This window comes from Crocodylus siamensis, chromosome 1 (genome assembly GCF_052110815.1).
Source record: "Crocodylus siamensis isolate JL-2025a chromosome 1, ASM5211081v1, whole genome shotgun sequence".
In the NCBI taxonomy this organism is placed as follows: Eukaryota; Metazoa; Chordata; order Crocodylia; family Crocodylidae; genus Crocodylus; species Crocodylus siamensis.
In genome coordinates, this window is record NC_143395.1 from 197,823,805 (window position 1) to 197,836,671 (window position 12,867).

General features: G+C 47.5%; 1 protein-coding gene across 2 annotated transcripts; it reads right to left on the minus strand.

The window, feature by feature from the left end:
- Positions 1–300: 300 nt before the first annotated feature.
- Positions 301–12,558, minus strand: NAA20 (N-alpha-acetyltransferase 20, NatB catalytic subunit). Of its 2 annotated transcripts, none has more exons than XM_090052023.1 (6): positions 12,412–12,558; positions 8,964–8,988; positions 7,243–7,333; positions 3,941–4,076; positions 2,158–2,303; positions 301–803 (listed from the first exon to the last, which is right to left on the minus strand). In XM_090052023.1, the coding sequence occupies exons 1-6, from the start codon at positions 12,462–12,464 to the stop codon at positions 718–720; spliced, it is 537 nt and encodes a 178-aa protein (XP_089908149.1). In that variant the 5' UTR covers positions 12,465–12,558; the 3' UTR covers positions 301–717. The 2 variants fall into 2 exon arrangements, with proteins under 2 accessions (XP_089908149.1, XP_089908141.1); XM_090052015.1 differs by having other exon boundaries at positions 12,282–12,415.
- Between the last annotated feature and the right edge of the window lie 309 nt (positions 12,559–12,867).

Consider the following 12,867-nt stretch of genomic DNA (forward strand, 5'->3'; position numbering starts at 1 on the left):
CACGAAATTTTCGGATCTGTGGGCCAGATGACATGGCCTCGCGGGCTGGATCTGGCCCACTGGACAGAGGTTGAGCACCTCTGCTGCAAGTTTACAGGTACAGTTTGATCCCTTTCACCAGTACTGCTACCTTTATTCAAGATTCCAAGAGCAAGAGCAATGACTGTTGGTGAAGTGCAATATATCAGTTTCAGTCAAAATTTCAAACTTGAAAACTAATTATAAAAAGGCAGCAATGGGAACCTGACATGACAATAAATAGTGTGAGAAAAACCCATGGAATCATTTTAAACACCAGAGTCACACAATAAACCTGCATTTTATTTTACCTTTCATGTTTTTCAGATCTTACTTTAAAGGTATTATTCAAACAAGTACAAAAACATTGGAGCTGTGATTCTCAGGCCCAGGAGGTGAAAGTACTGACAATTCCCATCTGTGGGACTGATTAGTATAAAACATGATCGTGGAATGTTTAAATCCATTTGCTTTTTTTATAAATAACAATGGGAAGTTGAAATATAAACAGTGTAAGCAAACTTATCGTTTCTCTGGGGGCTTCATGGAAGTTCATAAAACTTTGAGCCTTATTTATCCAGTTTGTCCGTTCTTTCTTCTCACTATAGAGCTTTCAGTTATCTTTAAAAAGTGCTCCCTAAAATCCTTAAATTTGTTCATGTTATTTTTGGTAAACTACCTGAGAACCACAGCGTATGGTTATTCAATATCTTCGGGTCTCACAGGATGAGGTAGTGGTATAATTGATTTCTTCTCTGCATCTCTGGAAAGAGCTTTCCTCATATCTGTTGACAAACAACTAAATGTTACTATAAGGGCAAAGACAATATTAAACCAATATGAAGTAAGTTTCCTGTGTAGATTATTATAAATAAGGTAATCTTTCATACAAAAAAGTTTCAGTATAAGCTGGCTACAAATAAAATCGGAGCAAAGGCAAAAATCTCATTATTGCAACATAACCATTGAAATAAGCATTTGGTAAGCCTGCTTCCAGGATACTAATGCCACATCCTACAGAGTATATGGTGTACTTTAATACATCAGTGCTGTTATTTATTTATATGCAACAAAGCAGGACAGAAAATACCTCGTGCATGGCCAAGTGAGCATTACGGAAGCAACCTTTAATATCCAAAAGTTCAAGACAAGTACCTGATATAGCTAGCTTTTAAATTTCCTCTAAATTAAAATAAAAGGTCTATCATTCCACAGTGCAAGGGGCCTGTAAGCACCAGCAGCAGAATGCAATAAGTTGTAAAACTCATGTTCATCTCTGTTGACTTCAAATAGTTATAACTCTGATATCAGGATGTTTCAAAGCATCTGCTACCCAGAGGCCTGCTCCCTCCTCCCCTCAACTCAAGCAAAAGCTCATGCCACAGCTCCCAACTATCAATTTTCCTGCTGTTTATAAAATAAATTCACTTTTGGGGTGTAGTAAAGAATTAAAAAATTCAGTTCAGAAGTAATTTGCTAAAGGAAGGGATGCATAGGTAAGGGATTAGAGCAGGCCCTGCCCTTGAACCTTAGCTAGAGAAGCACTCCAAAGCAGTCGGTCGGTATAACTGCACTGTAAATCTATAACTACTAAAAATGACTTCCACAGTAGAACCTGGATCATTCATAACTGGGTGGTTCACAACCAGGTTAATTCGCAGCTCACTGCCGAAAGAAGGACAAGCCATGCAAATGCTGGCTACAGATTTTACTTTAAAGGAAGCCACTTCTCTACTCAGCTAGAGGTTAGCAGTGTCTCAAGCAGCTGATCAGAGAAGCAGAACCCTCTGCTGTGGCTTTTATTTCAAAGACTTGGAGTATCTCAGAGGACCCACATAGCTGTTTGCTGCAGCTAGACATATCCTCAGTTGGTTCACAAGCCCTCATCTTCACAGGGAATTGAGAACCTACTGCTGTGAATCTGGGTTCCACTGTGCCACCAAATATACATGAGATGTTGAAGAACTAAAATCTGTGATTCAAGTAATACTAATTTCACTTATAAATTGTTGACTGAAGTGACATCATATTTAAAAAACAAATAAATCAAACCAACAAACCAAAAACCCTCCAAAAGCCTAAGTTGGAGCTTTCCTTCTGAACTACAGGCTGATTTGCTCTAAGGAGCAAAGTACTTACCATAAGCATCTTCATCAGGCTCGCCATTGCTAGCAGAGTAGTACTCTAGCACAGTCCGGTACACACTGTAGCCTAGTTGCTTGTACATATTTACAGCCACCTGATTTGAGACTCTCACAAAGAGATCCACAAAAAAGCCACCCTTTCTTTGGAAAGGAAAAACAAACAAAGAAAAACAAAATCGAATGAAGAAAGGCATAACATACTTCTAGAAATCATTGGTGAAACTAGAGAAGCTTCCTCAAAAGATGATGTGCAAACTAATACATCCCCTAACTTCTAACGACAGAAAGGCATTCTTTCACTACTTTAATGATTCTTTCACCACTTTCTCTTGCTGGGATCCTATGACCCCAGCTGACTTCCTGCCCCTTGAGCAGGGGGCTGAACTCGATGATCTTCCAGGGTCCCTTCCAGCCCTAATGTCTATGAAATCTATGTTATATTATGACCAAATGCATTTATTTTCTATTACACAAGACTGAATTTTAACCACATGCCCAGAGTTCAGAGAAAAGGGGGAAAGGATAGATTTTACACATCCATTTAAAAATCTACATGAATATCTTCTGCCACTAGCTCCTATCCATTTAACAAGAAAAGAGAAAGCCTTGTACATTAGAACTAGCCCTTAATCATATCTGTAAGTAATTATGATGGAGAGTTCTCTATTTCTATGGCTGACCCAGTTCTTAGAAATTATATTGGCTTTAGCTCTTCCATCATATCATGTAAATTTATCCCAGTCTGAATAAGGTCTTTTGATTTCTTTGTAGAGAATTAAAATGCAAAATCACATGGTATCTAGAGATGGAAATACCATTTTTCAAAGTATCCATTTAACCTCCTATAATTATATTGGTTAAATAGTTAATCAATAATACAGCAGCTCAGACAGGGTGGCTGTTGGAACCATTCCAGGAGCCTTTGTGGGGTGGGAGAAGCAGTGGCAAAGTCCTGCCATACAACACAGCTCAAAGGAAGCCCTACTTTGGAAGGAAGGGAGCTTGTGAACAAGCAGCTAACTGCTTAATTAATACGTCATTAGGCTGCCCCTTTTCTTCTTAGGCTGAGTACTAATCCCCACCCTTGTCCCTCCTGCCTCCCAATTCCTGCTAGAACACTTCACAGCTTCCCTTCCCCACTTGCCTGCTGGATGTCATCCAGCCCCACACTAAAAGATAACCCATAAACTAACTGGTTATCACTGATCTTACTAGTTAAATGATTAATTGTTTAACCTTTCACATCCCTAGTGGTATCATCTCATAAAAATAAGACCAGTTTTTCCCCCCAGCTGTAATCCATTTAATTTAAAAATACTCAGAAAACTAAAAAGTACAGGTGGTAAACTCAGTGGCCTAACAACTTCATAGTAGCTCTCCACTTCTGCCACAGAGCTAGCTCTTTGAGACAGGACAGTTTTCTGTCTGAAAAGCATGTAGTGTACTACAGGCACTCTAGGAAATAGCACTGACGTATTGTGAAGAAAATCTTTTGTATGTAGAGAAGTTCCAACTACAACATAAGTTGCTTCACTCTGGTCCCCACAAATAAACATTCACAGCAGCCAGAAAATATCTTAAAATTGCTAACTATCTTCTAAACCTACCCTCTGTAACCACAGGGTATTTCCATGAACCAAAATACCACTTGTTTAGTGAATGTCTGCTCAATTTTCCACCTATTTAAACAGGTAAGTCAATTGCCTGGACCATACTCAAGTGGCTAAGGCCAGAGCAGCTGAAGAGAAGCTGACACAGAACACGCACATGGGACTCACCTTTCTGAAATCTCTTCTAGGAGCTCCATCAATTTAGCAGCCAAACCCAGCCGGCGAAATTCAGGTGCAACAGAGAGAGCAGTAACATGTCCATGCCACTCCTCCCTGGCTACAGAGCCTTCTGCTTTCCCCATTACTGCAGACAAAAAGCAAGCAAAAAGCACTCTGGGATGAATGGATTAACAAATGCTGTCCCAGCTGTACATTTTTGCAAAAGAAACCAGCAAAAGGAAACAACATTGATTCTGTAAAGGCTGCAGTAATGGAATCTACATGTGAAATAACATCGGAAAGACAAAATGAAAGGGGACAGGGACCTTGACAACCACATCTCCATCTGAAACTTGTTTACTTCTGCTGAAAGTAATGCTGATCCTCAAGGCCCTCTCCCTAAAGGCTGAGAGGGAACAGAGCCTCTTGAAAGCTGAGAGGGAGCAGGCTTTCAGAGTGCTACAACAGGGAGAGGTTGGTGGAAGGAAAGGAAAACTGATCACTTGGAATCCTGCTTCTCTGGAGGTTCCTTCTTCCAAAATTCTCAAGTCCCAACTCTCAAATTTATTACTTCTGTCATTAAAGTGGTTTCAAATGAAAATGCTAGGGCCAGTCTCTGATTACTGCTTATTTAGCAACTGACTGAAAACAAAAAAAGGACAGTGAGCATGTGATCCCTAGGTCTGGGGACTGGCTCACATCCCTGGCCACTGCTGCTACCCTTAGAATTTGAGGGGCTCTTGTTAGTCTTGCTGTAGACTTCTATTTGGATATACCTCTTTCATTTATTTCTTGTGATTCATAGCACTTTGCGGCTACTCAGTTTTGGTTTGCTACATATATTTACACTGTCAGACCTACATACTAACATGGCAGCATCACTGAGTACTGTGTAAGAAGGAACTGAACAGGCAGCAGGGCTGTATCCAGATGAGTGTGGCCATGAAGTATGTGGCTCTGCAGAAATACTGCACATTCAGCTGTTCTCTGCAGTACAAGAAAGTAGCATGGGGTTTATCCAGGGGTTAAAAAAAAAAATAGCAGAGCAGCAGGGACAGAGCAGCAGGGACAGCAGGTGCCACTCAAAACTGGAGTCACACTCCAGTAGTCAGCCAGGCTCTGAGTGGCAGGATTGCCACTACTGCAACCTCAGAAGATGTGTGGCGCAGGTGTTCCCCAGGGACAACTAGCGGCAGCAAAAGGTATGCTGCTGCTAGTTGTCCCTGGAGAACCAAACGTCCACTCTCTTGCGGACGTGGCCCAGGTGGCCATGAATATGGGGAGAAGGGGAAAAAAGTGGTAGGCTTGGAACATGTCAATGTAACTTTCACAACCCTCTTCCCCCGCCTACCAGGGCCTGTATACACGCAATAGAGAAGCAGCAAACCTAAGGAATTAACAAGTAAAACCATTCTCTGTGAAGCTGCTTTGTGGCTGCTGGCAGACGTTACGGCATTTAAGAAACTGGGGTTTGAGAAACTTTATGGCCCGTTCCTCAAATTGCATGATCTGCCATGCCCAACTTGCATGGCAGGTTGCACAATTCTAGGAATGGGGCCACAATATTCCTTACACCCCAACTGCATGACTGCCAGGAAGGGGAGCCCTTCACGATGCAGCTGTGGAGCGGGAAGCTCCCTGCTCCCCATCCCCCACACCCCATCGGGGTGCGGATGCTACGTTCACCGCTGGCCGCCATCCGCAGGCAGCCCAAAGGGACTGGCAGCATTGCTGCGTTACAATGGAGGACATCAAATAGTCCCTGCTCCCCATCTGTATCCACCAGGTACACACAAGTGGTGGAGCCTGGAGCTCCTTACTCCCTAGGTTCCACTTCCACAGGCACCCAGTACCTTAAAGTAAGCGTGCATCTGTGAGCCCCAGCTGAATGTCCATCTATTTTTTAAAAGTTCCTTGAGCAACACCTTCATCTTTTACCAAATAAGGTTACAAGAGTGAATATATATCTATAGGAAATAAGACTGGAAGGGACTTCAGGAGGTCAGCTGGTCTAACCCCCTGCTCAAGGAAGGATCATCCCTGACTAAAACACCCAAGTAAAGTGTCTAACCTGCTCTTAGACATTTCCAGGGATAGACAGTGAAAAAGTTCTTCCTAATCTCCAACCCAACTTTTCTTCAATGCAATTTGAGGCCATTGCTCCTAATCGTGCCCAATGGCCACAGAGAATAGTCTAAGTCAGGGGTTGTCAACCAGGGGTACGCATACCCCTGGAGATACTTGGGAAGGACCCAGGGGGCACATGACAGTGGCGCAGAGAAGTGTGCCATTTCCTCATGCCCAAGTGTCCAGGCCAGCCGGGGGGAAGAAAGGGGCATTGCTGACGGCCACCTGGACGTGAAGCCGACAGTGCAGAAAAGCGGGGGTACCTAGGAAGCAGCGGTGCAGGAGGTGGGGCCACTGCCGCTATCCATCACTCCATGCCACTGCCACCAAGCACTGCATGCTGCTTTCCTGCGCCCAAGTATCCCCACTCCCCCGTACTGCTGGCTTTGCATGCAGCTGGCTGACTACACCCTCTCCCACCGACGCACAGCAGTAGTACGGGGATCTTGCACACGGTGGCCACCCCCACTGCCATCTATATACTTAGAGCCACCGCCATGCACCATGGGTGGAGGGGGTGCTGACGACTGGCCATGCGCAAAGCCAGCAGTGCGAAGTAGAGATACTTAGGCACAGGAAAGCAGGGCGGGGCCGCCACCACCACCATCCATCACTCCACAACAGTGCCGGGCACTGCTTTCCTGCACCCAAGTATCCCCACTTCTCTGCACCACTGGCTTCGCATCTGGCCAGCCATCAGCACCCCCATCAGTATGCGGTGACAGTGCTGAATGTATACATGGTGGCAGGGGCAGCCGCTGTGTGGAAGCTTCCCGCACTGCTGCCGCACTGGGGGATGAGGAGTGCTGACAGCCAGCCACACGTGAAGCTGGTGGCACGGGAAGTGGCGCCCAGCCGCAACAAGGAATGTATAGATAGCGGTGGTGGCCACATGCAAGCTCCCCATGCCACCGGCTCTGCATCTGGCTGTGTTAGTCCCTACCCTCCACTCTTTGTCCAGAAGGGGTACCCACCAGAACGGGTACCCTGCTTGAAAACCCCTGATCTAAGTAAGCTTCTGCTTCTAATGTAACTTTCTACTTAGTATAAATATTCAAAATAACTGGAGGCTGAATCTAAACATGTGACTTATAGCACAAAAGAATTTCAATTGCAACGGAATCTGTACAGTTTAAAAACAACAAGTTTTGTCCCCCACAAACACACTTCAAAATGCTACTCACTGTAGCCCATTAGCTCTCCACCAGGTGCTTCTGCAACAATGAAATACTCTGGCCAGTGAGCCAGATATTGTAGATAAAAAGGTATCCCATACTATAAACATTGTGTTAAGGAACAAACAGCTTATGAGACAATATTGCTTTCTTTAACATACAAAGATGACCTGAAAATGCCTTGCCACAGAAACAACCTACTTATTTACAATTGCTGAGTTGTTGCTCCATTAGCCGCATTCCTAGTACATCTTTCATTTATCGGAACACTTGATGGAAAGCTTTCACCAAAAGTAGGATCACATATCAGCATCTCTTTGAAGATTTTAGAGAAGATGAGGCAAGCCAGCAAATAATCCATTCGTGAGAGCAACATAAAATATTAGAGGTGCACTAATATATTGGTTGCATATTAGATCACCACCAATAAAGGGAAAATAAACATTATTGGCAGTCGGCTGTTTTTAGCCAGTTTAGCTGATAATGTCACTGATAAATACTGCTGCAGCATGCATGCAGCCTGACAGCTTCGAGAGCAGCATCCAGCTGGTAAGTCTGCTGGGGGATGGGCAGAGGGAAGAGGCACGGGGGAAGGGCCCTAGATTGAGGCTCCCATGATAAGGGAGGGAGGGAGTGGGGCAGGGGCAGAGGCTGAGGCTGTTGCCCAGCCAAGGCGGTGAATGCAACCCTGTTAGGAGCAGTGCAGAGCTGCAGGTGGCTCATCTGGGGGACGCGGGGGAGTGTGGGCGGCTCCTCACCGCGACACACACCCTCAGGGAAGACATGGGGGGGCTGGTGGCTCCTGGATTTGTGCATGGGCTAAGATGAAGGCAGGCTGCCTGGTGTGGGCTTGGGGCCAGGGGATGCACCAGCCTCTTCCCACAGGGGCCTGGGCCAGGGCTGGGCTCGGGAAGGCAGGGGCAGGATGGGCAGCAGCAGGGTGGGAGGGGTGGCTAGCGGGTGGGCTATAGCCACCCCAAAATTTTCTGTAGCCACAACTCCCAGCGCTGCCACTGCCTGCCCCACCCCTGAGTCCAGCCCCGGCAACCCCCCACCAGGAAAAGGCTGGTACAGCCCCTGGCCCAAAGCCCACAGCAGGCAGCCCTCCCTCACCCTGCTCACAAATCTGTGGGGGGCACATGCCCCCTCATGCCTTCCTCAGGGCTGCAAGCAGTGGTGGGGAGCCACCCCTCCTTTCCACCTCACCAAACAAGCTACCTGCAGCTCTCTCCCTCTCCCACTGGGGTCATATTCACCGCCCTGGCTGGGTAGCACCTACCCTGCCCCAGCCCCAGCCCCACTCCCTCCCTCAGTGTGGGGACCCTGATATCTGCCTCCACCCCCGTGCCCATTCCTCCCCCCACCCCCAACTTACTGGCAGGATGCCACTCTCCAAGCTGCTGGGCTGCATTCCTGTAAATCGGCTACTGGATCAATATTGGCCAAAATGGCTGGTTAATAATTGGCCATCCATATTGGCCAAGAAAATCTTTATCAGCCCACCCCTATTAAATATACAATTTAAATGGTTTTAAACATTATTTTCAATGACACTGAAGATTGCAGATGATTTTCAGGAAAGAAACTTTACAAGTTAATTAAATTACTGTGTTATAATAGGCTCAGTGGATACAGTACTAATGGATACATTAAATGAGTGCAGTAACAAACAGCAAAAGTAATGTAAATAGTCCTGAACAAAGCTGTTGAGGCTAACATTGTAAGGATACAGTCTCTGTGAGTGGATCCAAATTACTGCAAAATAAGAGAGATTAAACTTTAAGAAGGCCAAAACATATTATTTGTATTTGAAGAATGAAGTGGAAACAGATTTTACATCTGTCATCTTGTGATGACAGAGTTCCAGGATATTAAAACCCTATAAAAAGCAAATCTCTCATTGGTGCCAAAGGTGCAGTACTGAATGATTTCCTGTCTGTATGGAAGCTACAGCAGTTATATAATAACAACTTTAGAGCTACTGTCCAGTTGTAAAATTAAAAAGTCTACAGGCGGATTGATGCCATCCTGCATTCTGAACCACAGAGTCCTTTCACCCACAGAGTCCTAGTCACTTGAAGGAATCACACACATGAACCATTATGTCCACATGGACATAGCATCTGAAGGGAATGACAATTCTTTAATTATGCAACACATTCCCTGTTTTCTTAGAACAAAAGTGTCAAATGTAGCCTGGGCCAGATCTGAACTGCAGGGGCTACTCTTGGGCCAGATCTACAGGGCCAGCAGTGACTGTAGCAGGGCCATGTTTAGGCAGCTGAGTGGATCTGGGGCCAAGAGGCAGCATGGGTCTGGGAGCAGGTAGTAGCGCAGGGCTCTGGCCAGGCATTAGAATGGGGCCAGGAGCATGTGACCATGTGGGGCTCTAGATGGGGAGCAGCATGGAGCCAGGGATGTGTGGCAGTGCAGCAGGTCAGAGCATGTGGTGTGCTGTGGTGCAGGGCTGGCAGCAGCACAGGTCTAATAGCATGTGGTGGAAGGAAGCTACATTTGGGCAGCAGGATGGAGCTGGGAGGCTGTCACTCATGACCATGTCCCCCGGGGTCTAGGGACCCAAATTCTGTGGCAGGCTGTGACAGGCCAGATAAAACAGTTCCATGGGCCAGACCTGGCCTGTGGGCTGTATGTTTGACACCCCTGTCTCAGCATACTGTTTTCTTAGTACTGTTTTGGTTCTCCTAATTTTCTCCAGACACTTTAGTTTCTGGTTAGGAGAGAACTAGTGTCAGTTTTCAGAGAAAATTGTCCTATGCGACTCCCTTATTCTGTGGACTTTTCCTTTTGGAGACATAAAATGAATAAATAAGTCATCTGTTTCATTAGAGGTTACAAGCATTACTCTTAATACCAGCTTATAACAGGAAAACATCACTCCCTCTCTGTTCCACATCAAAACTTTTCACCAGTAGCCTCTTTCTGAATTCAGAGCACAGATGGCTGTATTTTAAAATCACTCCAACTTCCAACTGGAAAGGAAAGCTTCTGAGATACAACAGGGAAAGACATGAACACGTCTGAAGCGCTACTTTTCGTATTTCTTCAGGTCCTCATTCAGCACTTTTGCACACTTCAAAGAGTAACTGCCAGTGACCAGAAACCACAATGGTGGGCTGTTCCTCCCCAGACTGGTAGATGAGTTAATAACAACCCTAGAAAGTTATGATGCTATAAACATTGTTTGCCTGAATCAGATCTACCACCATATACTCCAGGGGTGGCCAACATGTGCTGCAAGTGACATGGATGGGCAGCCTATGTGGCATGCAGCAGATCAGGCAGGGAGCAGAAAGCAAAGCAGTAGACTGGTCAGGAAAGGGGATCAGAGTGGTACTCAGGGAGGGCATGGGGCTAATGTGTGCCATACCTGCCAAAATGGCCACCCCCCACCAATCTATCCATTGTCAATGGCACATGTCAAGCGCACCAAGAGGGGTAGAGGAAACACCTCAGACAGCTGTGATGGCACAACCTGCCCATGTAGAAACTGCCAGCTCCTACTTCATTCCTGTCCAGGTGCAGCAGCACCTTTTGGGTACTTTTACACATGCTTCAGGGGTGGGAGGGGGAGGTGCTTTAATCAGAGCAGCTCCAAGAGCTGCTCTAATTAAAGTGCTGCTGCTTCTCCTGTATCAGTGTCCCTGTGCTTAAAAATGACAGTGGAGGTGCTTGAAGTAAAGCTCATTTGACAACCTCTAGTTTAAGCACCCCCTACCATTTTTAAGCACAGGGACGCTGATACAGGAGACGCGGAAGGCTGCTGGAGCACAACAACTGCCATGCTCCAGCAGACTCAATTAATCGAGTCTGCTCCAACACACTGGAATTGCAACGTGTTAGAGCAGCCTCTTGCTTGTGCATAGGTGACCTGTGTGCCCCTTCTTGTGAGGAGCTTGGTCCTGCCTGGTGTTGGTGACACTGGGCATAACCCTGGGTAACTCAGAGGGATGGAAGACCACGAGTGTCGATGAAGTCCTTCTGCTCCAGGCTCAGATGAGCCAAAGCCCCCCCTTGCCCAACCTTTGCAACCCTCTCTCTCTGGTGCCTGCAAATCTCCTGTCCTTCTGGAAAGCAGGCAAGCTAAAACTGTTATCTGTGCAATGCAAGGGCACCGCTCGGAGGGAGAAGGGAGGAGGGAGGAGGGAGAGGGGGGGCTAGCGGGGGAAAAACACTGACAGTGAAACTGACCCGGGTATAAAGATCTCGCTGTTGCAGGGTTAGGTGTTCAGGATTTGAGACAATACAGTCTCCCTGTGCCTTTTACTTGAGCTCAAATAAACTCTGTCTGCTTCTCCCCCAGTGTGTTTATTTGGCGCGACGCACACCGGGCAACGAACCCAATTGTTGCCTCCCTCGGGCACCTTGTGCCGGCAACACTGGGGCAGCTGTGGAGATTCCCATTATGTGTGTTGACTTCACACCCCTTGGCTGAGGGCTGGGCAACTCGAGCCTCTGTGACCTGCAGCCATGTCCTCCAGGGGCTACCAGTACCTTTCTTCACAGGATTGGGTTGCTTTTAGGCAGAGAAGGTTCTTTGGGTAAATATGGTCTCTTATATTAGACCAGCTAAAATACGCAGAAAAATTCTTCTTTGCAAGCTCTCAGGTACAAACACCCTTCGTCAGGTAGAGGAGACACTGCTTGTATACACCAGGGTTTGGTGTATAAAGCCGCCCTAAGATTCTCAGCAAGGGCTCAGATGCATCTGGCAGCCCTGTGCCGTCCCCAACACTCACCCTACCCTGCTCTTCCCCCACCATAACCCAGCTGAGGGGGCCTGGGGTGAGCCCTCAGGTGCAAGCCCAGGAAGGATACCCTGTCCCTCCTGGGCTTGCACCCAAGGGCTCACCCCAGGGTCTCCCCACCCATCCCTGGAGCCTTCCCTCTGCTCCAGCCTTTCCCTCCCCCTCAGCATAGCCTATGGCCACAACAGCGCCCAGGGGTGGGCTGGTTTCGAGGGTGTCAGTTGTGGGGGGCGGGGCCAGCCCCCGCGCGCCCCGCCCAGCCCAACCGTGGAGGGGGGTCACCTGGGTACGGAGCCCCGCCCCTGCCGCGCGCTGGGGCTCAGCCCGGGGGGTCCGGCGGCGGGGTCCCGGAAGGAACGTCCCGGCCGGGAGGAGGGGAGACGGGTCATGACGCGGGGGCCCCATCGCTCACATGTTGTTGAAGCAGAAGAGGTCGTCGCAGGTGAAGGCCCGCAACGACGTCATGGCGCCCGGCCCCGCGCGCGGCCCCGGAAGTGTTTGTCCCGGCTCCGCAGCTTCCACTGCCACGGGGTTGCTGAGCAAGGCGGGAGGCTCACTGCGGCGGCGCGCGGGGCTACGGGCCTCTCGCGGGAGCTGGCGACAGGGGCGGCGCCTCGGTCCCGCTCCTGGGGACCCGCTGGGGCCTGCTTGTCTGCCGGATCGAATCCAGCGATGGGGACCCCGTGCCTCGGGCTTCTGTAGAACTCCCGGGTTCTTATATAATACCTACGTCATTATTTATGCTAATTATTTATTACTATTTTATACACACGCAGTATATATAGACATACATATACATATGCAAATATGTAAACCACATCCTATTTTATTTTTATATTGTATATATGTTTATGTGTATTCAATATGC